Here is a 10,435-nt window from a genome sequence, read left to right as displayed (position 1 = left end):
GTCAGACTCGAGTTCATGGTTATCACCTTGAGTGATGCTTTTCCGACAACGGTCTACGGGCACCTATAGACCCATTCGACAACCGGCCGTACTAACATCCACTCCCTATGGTTTACCACTCATGCCCCCGGGTATAGAGGGAACTATTGTGTGCAAATGTTTGTGTGCAGTTTGTATTCCAAACAATTGCGTAAATTTAAACATACAACAGTTATTGAAGCCAAATAGATAAACATGTTATCATACAAGCAAGGGGTAATGAAGTAATTTTAACTATTATTTGTTAAAAACAATCTGTCACTAAATGGGACTGACTCTCGAGGCTTCCCCACTGGAGTCGCCATCTGTCGCCACCGGCCCGAAACGGGCTTTTCGGCACTCGCGAGGGATGGTTGGACTCTTTTGTTTGTTTAAAAATATGGATTGCTAGAATGACTTATTCTCAAACTGAGACCTCGTCAAACGAGCAATTTTATTAAAAGGCTCACCAATCCATGTTAATCCCAAGCGGGACCCTCCATGGATTAGCGGTTTTCATAAAAAGGAAGGGTTCATGGAGTCGCCACCAATGTTTTACTCAAAACATTGGAAAAAGAAGTTTAAGGCAATCGATTCAAAAATCGACTTTGGCCACTACAACCAGAGTCGGGTAAGGGAGTCGGTTACGCGTGGGGAAGGTGTTAGCACCCCACAGCGCCCCTTTCGGGTTCCCTATGACAGATTATTTAAAAATAATAGTGCGAAATTACTAAATTACCCCTATTTATTCTAAGCAATTATAAATTAACTATCTACATGATGACAGTTTAAATATGTACACACAGAAAGCGGTAAAAGAAGGGACTTTAAAGAGATAAACCTTTTAAGCGTGCTTTCTTATATATCTTGACAGAAATTGGGAATCGTTTTGGCGTTCCCTCCCTCTACAAGACTGCTCACTCCCTCCTAAAAAATAATTTTTGACTTGGAAATCCGATGGATTTCCCTTCGACTTAGTTTGAGACTCAAGCAAAATGCTCAGAACTCAAAAACTTCGTCGGATCAACTCTCCGAGTGATTTCTAGGCAGAGCACTGCTAAAAAAAAAACCCAGAATACTCAAGAAGAGGGTTAAAACTCAGTCCAAAAGTGTAGAATGACGTCCCATTGACGTCATATTTATAGGGAAGAGGCTCAATACGGTTTATGAGGGTCAATACGGTCCGTATTGAAGTTTTGAACTACAATACGGCCGTATTGAATTCAATACGGCCGTATTGAAGTTCAAAAACCTCAATACGGCCGTATTGAAGTTCAGTGCAGCCGTATTGAGTTCAAAAACCTCAATACGGCCGTATTGAAGTTCAGTGCAGCCGTATTGAAGTTCAGAAACTTCAATACGGCCGTATTGAACTTCTGGGAGGCCGTATTGGGCTTCATTCCCTCCACTTTCTTATTTTTTGCTACTCTAAGACCTCTAAACCTACAGATTGTCATCCTAGGGTCTTCCAGGAGTCCTTCCGGGTGACTTTCCTTTGATCTTCGAGAGTCTTCGAGTCTTATTTCCGACCCGGACAATTTTAGGGGTCTACACACCCTATGGGGGATTCAGCTGCCCAATTTATGAGTACGATGGGGGTTCATGCTAGAACCAAGGTTTCTATTTTATAGAGTCTAGAATGAGTGTGGAGTTTTTGGTAAGTTAGGATTATATGCATTACCATTTGTGTAGTTGTGAATATTATATTTTACTCTTAATTTCATTATAGGATACTTTTGTATGAGAAAAGAAAGAAGGCACAAGAGACTCAGGCAAAGAATGAAACCTATGTTGTGACGTCTCGTGGAGGTTATGAATGGCTTAAGAAGAAGATCATAAAGGAGAAAGCTATGAAGCGCCAGACTAGCCAAGATGACAGTATAGTTAGTGATCCTCCATCTCCACTTGCACGCCATGAAATATGGAAGGTTGCCCGCATAAAAAAAATGGCGAGTTTACAACTGAGGCAGCAAAGGAGATTGTTAGCAAGATAGTAAGTATAATTTTATTGTTCATATGATGCTAATTAACATATTGATCGATAAGAATTTGTTAAATTGTTTATGTGTCATATATTGTAGGATATATTAGATCAGCAGGCGAAAGAGGGATCTTTTGTTTCCCATGGACGACAGGATATACTCACTGTTGCCATTGGGAAGCCTGAGCACCCAGGTCGAGTTCGGGCAGCAGGTAGAGGTCATACCTTCCAAACTTACTTTAGACCACATTCATCTTCACATTCATCTGGGTCGGTGGACCAGTTGCTAGAATTGAAGGTCTCTCAGGTTGTAGCAACTTATGAGGATAAATTAAGCCAATTGAAAGAGGAGATGCAAAGGCAACGACAAGATGGGAATAGGCAATTGAAAGATGACATGCAAAGGCAACTGCAAGAGTATATGCAGTCACTTAGCCAACAATTTCAACAGAAAACTCCACCAATTGAACCAATTGTTGCACATGTGAGTACAAAAGGTTCATGTGCAGCTACAAATCCCTCTACTTCTTCCACTGACCATGGTACATCTAATAAGTGTGAGTTATTCGTTGATGGATCACCCGATCTTGTGGGCATAGGGAGGATTCACATGTTGGGGTCTGTTGTGCACCATCAGACCATGGGAAATGATATGGTAAGGGTTTCAGTGTTGGATGTTAGAAACCCAAAGGCTAGAGTTCTTGTGCCCACACAAGAGGTTCAGACGATGGAACAAGCCCTAAATACCTTCCTTCAATGGCCTTATAAGTTGGTAAAAGTGATATCTACGGAGGTAAGTTATTTAACTATTTAATTTTAACTTGGTGCTATTTTATTATAATGTAGTATAACATTATTTGTGTACTTTATTTAATAGGATGTTGTTGCCCCACCAAAGGCTATGCTTAACCATTCTAGAAATCTAACTCCGATGAAAAAGCTATGGAGATTGGTTGCAGATATGGAAGATGACAATCGACCCAAACAGGTCCCTTGGGCTCCTAAAGTATTTGGCTTCTGTAGTAATGTCCCCTTGTATATAAGCCAGAGCGACATATCAGAGATTACAAACGGGCACTGCATGCTGAACATATCAATTTTGCAATTGTGGTTATTGTAAGTATTTGAAATAATTTTAATTATGTTTTGTTGCTTTTTTCTAACTTTATTTATAACCTTGTAGATTTATCCATAAATTGAGTGTGGATAAAGGGAATGATCACATTTATGGATTTTTGGAACCCGAGTTAATTCAAAAAATTGGGAACAAGACAGAAGAAATTCAAGCTTACATCCAAAATTGGATGTCTGAATCAAATAAAAAAGTTTACTTAGTTCCTTACTTTTCTAATCGGCTCTTTTAAAATCGGTTCGAGAACAGATTTTAAAAGTAAAAAATAACCGATTTTAAAAGTCTTTTTTCCACTAGTGTACTAACCTATCTTCTTTTGAGGTTGTATATGGCTTTAATCCCCTTACCCCTCTTGACTTGCTCCCACTCCCTAATACTACTTCCTTGTACCACAAAGAAGGAGTATTTAGGGCTGAATTTATAATAAAATACCATGAGAAAGTTAAGAGCCAAATTGAAAAACAAACCAAAAAATATGCCAAGTACAACAACAAAGGGAGGAAAAAGGTAACCGTTGAAGTTGGGGATTGGGTTTAGCTTTACTTGAGAAAGGATAGATTCCCTACACAAAGGAAGTCCAAACTAAGCTCGAGGGGAGAAGTCCCTTTCCAAGTTCTTAGAAGAATTAATCACAATGCATACATCCTAGACCTTCCCTACGATTATGGAGTTAGTTTCTCTTTTAAGATCTTACACCTTTTGTAGGGACTAATGACATGGATGAGGATGAAGATTTGATGTCAAATCCTTCCCAAGAAGGAGGGGATGATGGAGGACCATCCTTGAAGCATCATATAGGACCTATCACAAGGTCCATGGCTAGGAGGGTAGAGGAAGATGAAGAACACACCACACCAAAAGCCATGATCATGATGTGTGGATTTTGAGCCCTCTCCTTAGTTTGTTGTTTTCTTTTCCTATTTTGCCCTTGTATTTTGGGGTACATTAGATATTAGGATTTTATTTTGTATTTCTATTTAGCCTTTGTATTATGGGGCAAAATTAGTCTTAGGATTTATTTTAGGACTTAAACCTTGTTTTATAAGGACAAAGTCCATTTCTTTCTTTTTCTAGACCTAAGGGTACTTTAGTCTTTTAGAGAGATGGTAGCCATTTTATTTGGGATGCATTTAGGGTTCATTTAGGTGTATTTGGACCGCAAAATTTTGGCCAAATGCTCCCAAGAAACCCTAGATGCCTTTCCTCTCTCTATAAGTACTCTAGGTCATCCACCTTGTAGCCACTTTGGAAATTAATGATATTGAGTGAGCCTTGTGCCTCTTTATTCCTTCCTTAGTCCCCTAGGAACTCCATGGCTCCCTATCCCTCTTCCTTGAGTGAGCTTGGGTCTTCCTTGGTTGGCATTCATCATCCTAAGTGAAGTGAGCTAGCTTAAAGGAGCTACACCACCAAACACATTCCCTTCCTCCCCTCCATTTTGTGCGTCAACCTTCACCTACCTAAACACCATCTCCACCACTTCCATACCCTTGAAGAGATCACCCTTCATGTCATCTCAACCTTGGAGAAAAGAAGGAATCAACCACTAGCCCTCATGAAGAAGTTGGTTCCATCAGATATTCATGCAGTAGTATATATGTAAAGGAATAAACGGCTAAAAATATAAAGATTTCTTAATGAGATTACAACATAATCCTATACACACACATATACAATATCAAAATTGCAAAATATAAAATCATAAGTCATCAGTCAAGCATTAACTAATTGTATTAGGACATGCTACACAAAACATCACCATCACCAGTATGGCATGACATCTTGCTTGCCTTTTGGCTTAATCCTACTTTACCCTCATAACAAATATGATTATCATAGTCCAATAATATTAAAAAATAAGCGTAAACTTGTATAGAAAGAAAACAACATATAGAAACAATTAAGCTAACTATAAAACCAACTTCTTCTAACTATATAAATACAACCATAAGCTCAACTTGACAACACAAAACAACACAACTAATCAACCATGTAAGATCAATCATTTTACATCTCAGTATACAATCAATCAACTTTATTGCTCAACTTTCAACTCAACATCAAACAATGCATACAATCTTCAACAACTTTAATTCTAGACAACACAATGCATTTTACAACTTATCAACATATAACATAACAATGTAACAATGTTATCAACATATAGGATAACAACTTAACAATGCAACAACTTTGCAACACAACAAATTTATCAACATATACCACATTAACAACATAATAACTGTAGGTGTCATCACGCATTTGAACTAAGAGATCTCTTTCAATATAGGTGAGTAGTCTAAGTGACTTGACCTTACCGAACCAATACAATAGGACCTTTTTGGCTCGCTAGGTCAACACGACCCCCCCCCCTTCTATGTGTTTTTCATCTAACTTCAATTGGTATTAGAGCTTGACCCCTTGGGTTGAGCATCTAACAATGCAGGGGTAGAATATGATCCATGAAGAACGAAGGAAAAATGGGAAGCCGAAGAGCAAGGAACTCAAACGACTGAGATATGTAAACCTAGTATCAAATCATTTACTTCAATGATGCATATTGCTTATTTTATATGAGTAAATTACATATGATAGGTTAGGACATTATATGTGTTTATGCAACTTCGTCTGAAACATAATAGGGCAACAAACGTAGTAAGTTACTACGTTTAAATATTCCTCGGAGTGCAGTAAGAAATTACTCTGTCTAAAAAATCTCTATCTAATGAAGCGTCTAGGAAGTTTTCCCTGCATCTGAACATTATGTTCCCACATCTAAGAAATTCAGTCTACCATACTCCTAATAAATGATTTTCATAATCAAACGATGTGCCAGTCAAATCAGTCAAAGATAATAATCTATTTTTTTTTTTAAAAAAAAAGGGATAAAATCTTTAAATTAATGAGTAGCATGACCGTCACTCAGGGTTCGTCTAATGCTTATCGTCTATTAAAGCTATCTTCACACGAACACCATATTTGTTCAACTTGTCACTAGTACAAAATATAGATTTTACGTCGGTCATTTTATGGGGTTTTACGTCGGAAAACGTTGCGATGTAGAAGCGGGAGACGTAAGTTTTACGTCGGGGGCACGAAAACCGACGTAAATTTACGTCGGACAATAGAAGGTCCGACGTAAAAAGTTGTAAAAAATTTAAAAAAAAAAAAGAAGAAAAATGACTGCAAGCAGAACGGCCCGTTCTCCAAGCAGAACGACCCGTTCTGAATGGAGAACGTCCCGTTCTGAATGGAGAACGGTCCGTTCTGCAAGGAGAACGGGCCGTTCTCCATCCAGAACGGCCCGTTCTGCAACCTGGACTTGGCCACTTCCTTCTCCAGCTTCAAAAACTCAGAATGCACAAAGAAAGTAGTAAGTAGAAGAAGATGGGTTACCTTAAAGACCCTCACGAGGACAAATGCAACCTTAAACATGAAAAAATCCATTTTTTTCAGTGAGAAAACATTGTGTCAAGTGAAGAAAACGAAGAAAATAGGAAATGGGTACCTTGTTGTGAAGAAAAGTGAAGAAAACGAAGAAGAGAACAAGATGTAGATCAACGAAGAGCTATGATTTGAGAAGGAAGCGGGAGATGAGTTTGGGTTTAAAATTTTGAATTCTCCATATGCGTGAACGATCCTTTTAGAGTGTAGAAGCCGTGCGGGAATATGAGGCTAATTTACGTCGGCCTGGTGGGGATCCGACGTAAATTAGCAATTCTATGTCTGCTTGTATACTGCTCCGACGTAGAATTGCTAATTTACGTCGGACCCCCACTAGGCCGACGTAAATTAGTTCTCTTTATTTACCATTCTGCCACCGCGTTTTTATAACGTCGGTGTTGACCTATTCCGACGTAATTTAAGTGACGTAAAAGGCTCTTTTCGCACTAGTGTGTTATCCTAAAGAACGGTCTTCGTCTAAGAAGTATTTTCTCTTAGCAGACGATGAAACTCCTAGACGTAAAATGATTTTGTTAAATCAATCCTGTGTAGTGTCTATTCATCGTTCACTGATACTATTTTACTAGACGAAAGAGAGTCTTTTTGCGAAAACGTTTTTAAAATTCCTTTGTTAACACACACACATATTCAACCCCTCTTCTATGTGTTTTTCATTTAACTTCAATAAACATATAGCTTAATAGAAACTTAGGCCTTCTAGCTTCACCTTGAGCCCACTCCTCTTGCATTCTTCTTGACATTGTTCTTATCAATGGTCCTATAGCCTTCAAGAATGATTTTCCATTAACATAGCTATACAACACAACTCAACAATATCCATCATGCATCTTATCAATACCACATAGCTCAACACAACAATATGCATCATGCATATCACAATACAACTCAGCTCAACAATATCTCTACTTATTCAACGCAATTTATACAACACTTGAAATATTATCCAATTCAACTCAACATACTTCATTTTAACATCTTCCAAATTTAATCAACTTAAATCCTCATCATATATCATCATATATTGACATATTATGAACTAGATTTAATTATCATCAACTTACATTAACAAAAATAAGTAAAAGAATAAATACTTTGTAAGTTTCTAAAATTGCCCGACCAAATTAATTTGGCCTAGCCAATTTGACTTAAAAGTAACCTTTACCTTATCTTTGCCCAATCATACAAATTTGGCCCAACCAATTTGAATTCAAAATGATGTCTGCCTTATTTTTACCCAGCCAAATTGACTTGAAACACCATTCAAGTGAATCTATCCAAATTTAGTTTGGCCAAGGAAATTTGCTCCAGGCAACTTGGTTTCAGGATGATCTTTGCCCTAATTTTGCCTGGCTATGAAAATCTGGTCCAACAAAATTGTGCTGACCTGATAAGCAAAATCACTTTTTTTTGGACCTCCTACCTCATCAACTCATCTACAAGTTCAAAAATTGAAATCCAAACCATATAAATGATTGTAGACAACTTAGATAACACAAATATATCATCAAATTCAATGTGCAACATAAATACATCAAGAAATCATCAATTTTGAATTTCAGTTCATCGACCCCAAAACTCCAACTTCATCTTCAACAACTACCTAAAAAACAACAAATTAAGCCACTAATGGGTGAATCAACAACAAATGCAACATACAACAACTTCAAAGAATCAACAAGCTTTCCTTACCTTAAATTCATAAGAAACAAGGAAAAGAAGAAGAAAATTCGAAGAACCCCAACTTCTCGTATGACGGCTTCTCCTTCTAATTCTCAATTTCTTATTTTGAATCTCAACTTAGCTACAACAATCTCTACTCCAACGAAGAATTAGAGCACGTATAAGAAGTCTGTAAAAAAAGAAAGATCTTCTTCAACTCTAGAGTCTATCTCTCTAAAATTTCTCTTTAGAAACTCTAAGAAATAAACTTATGAAGTTCAAGTTTTCAGAGAACCTTATATACTTCTCCCAAACTTGGTCAATTTTGACCTTAACATAAAATAACCTCAAACAACTAAACTTTTAATTAAGAATTTCCTTAATCCTTAGCGTTCTAAAACACAAAAACAACACATCATAAATTAAATATTGAAATTTAAAATAAATAAACAACTTATAGTACAATGTTAAAAGGATTGGACATCTTGAGCTAAAGATTGTAGGACTGAACATCTACGAGTGATCTAATAAAGTGACACAATAAGCTTAATAATAATTAATAATTACTAGGATATAGGCTCTGACACCATCTTAAGAAATTTGTTATGGAGCCTAACTCAACCCTTGAATATTTCAAGGTTGAAGTTTGCATAATTGGACATCTACAGGTTATTCGATAATGGATCAATAATAGGTGACAAGATTGACTCAACAACAATAATTGAGTGTTGTTTACCCCTATAAGGCCCGATTTAGTGGAAAGGAGTTTTACCTCATCTTTAAAAAAATATTCAATAATCACTATGATAGATTCTAATACCACCTTAAGATAATGGGATTGAGAGTGTAAATCAAACCTTACAAAATTGATTTATAAGGTGAAACTTGTTGCTTCAATTATATACACTATTATAATTTTATTTCTAATTAATTTGAGTTATTCAACACATTAAATAATTTCATGGCACAAAATGAGTACTCTAGACTCATTTGTGATATGGCACTAAAAGCCTAGGTTTGCAACGACATTTTATGCAAACTGATCGCTAAAATCAATATAAAACGATGCATATTTCCGAAACATATAACTTTCACGTTTTAACCAAATCAAGGGAAGAAAGCATTGGTGTCTTCCAGCCTCGATGATCCCATTACCTGAATAAATTAATATAAGCAACTGGAAATTCCCTTATCAAGATGTTTACGTTCATGTATTTTTTTATACTTGTTACTCTGAAGTTAATTACATTCAAACAGCGGCAAACTTTTTATTTTTATTTTTTTGTGTAAAGCAATCTTAAATTTAACATTGTACGTGTTTTTGTTTGTTTGACCACCACTTCTCCAAGTATTAATATTAATTAAACCGATCCACAAGCACATATCCAACAAATTCAAATAGTAAAAATTGATTTGAGTTACTAAAAATGAAATTTTAATGGTATCCCTAGTTGTCACCATCTACAATTTATTTTTAAATGATGAAAGCTTCTGCAAAATTAATTCCTATAAATGGTTATAAATTATTGTACACTCGCGAATATGCTCCACTAATTCTCCGCTATCTCATCCAATATGCTCAAAAAATTGGGGACATTATTGAGGATTGGACACGAATTTGTAGTGTAAACCACATCTTTTACACTTATGTCTCTCGTCTAGCAATAAAGTGTGTCATGTTATGTTTTGACAGGCAGCAGTTATGTTTTCATTAATAATATCAACAAAATTGAGTCTAATATTAAATCAAACTCATCAACCATTGTAGGTAGTTTTTCAGTTTTTTTTTTTTTTAATTTTATTTTAATTACATTTCATATAAAAAAATTATAAATATATTTATTATTGATCAAATTTAACATATTAATTTTAATTTTTAATCATTTATTTTAATTTAATTGATCCTCTGAATAAAAATTTCTTAATTCCGCCTCTGCATTCACAAGTTCACTTAATTTCTTAATTAACCAAGGTGATTTTTGAGAGAAATAAAAAATTGTAACTGGTATCTGGTTATGCATGTTTATAAAAAGCACTTTTTCCAAAAGAAAAAAGTAATAATTTTATTTAATTATGTTATTGATACGATATATACTATCAATTTTGTTAATATATAATAATTAATTTTTGTTAAAAACATTAATTAACTATTTTTAGTAGAATTTTTTCCCCTCGAACTA

The 10,435-nt window shown here is 35.7% G+C and overlaps 1 protein-coding gene across 1 annotated transcript; it reads left to right on the top strand.

Moving 5' to 3' along the window:
* The first annotated feature begins 274 nt into the window (after nucleotides 1-274).
* On the top strand, nucleotides 275-3,961 carry LOC145958854 (uncharacterized). Its single transcript, XM_083076393.1, has 2 exons — nucleotides 275-2,011; nucleotides 2,100-3,961. Exons 1-2 carry the CDS (start codon nucleotides 1,940-1,942, stop codon nucleotides 2,811-2,813), a joined length of 786 nt encoding a protein of 261 aa, XP_082932519.1. The 5' UTR covers nucleotides 275-1,939; the 3' UTR covers nucleotides 2,814-3,961.
* The last annotated feature ends 6,474 nt before the right edge of the window (nucleotides 3,962-10,435 follow it).

The sequence above is a fragment of the Cajanus cajan genome, chromosome 6, assembly GCF_000230855.2.
Source record: "Cajanus cajan strain Asha chromosome 6, NIPB_CcT2T_4, whole genome shotgun sequence".
Lineage (NCBI taxonomy): Eukaryota > Viridiplantae > Streptophyta > Magnoliopsida > Fabales > Fabaceae > Cajanus > Cajanus cajan.
Note: the sequence above shows the minus strand (reverse complement) of the source record. Positions and strands in the feature narration are given on the sequence as shown.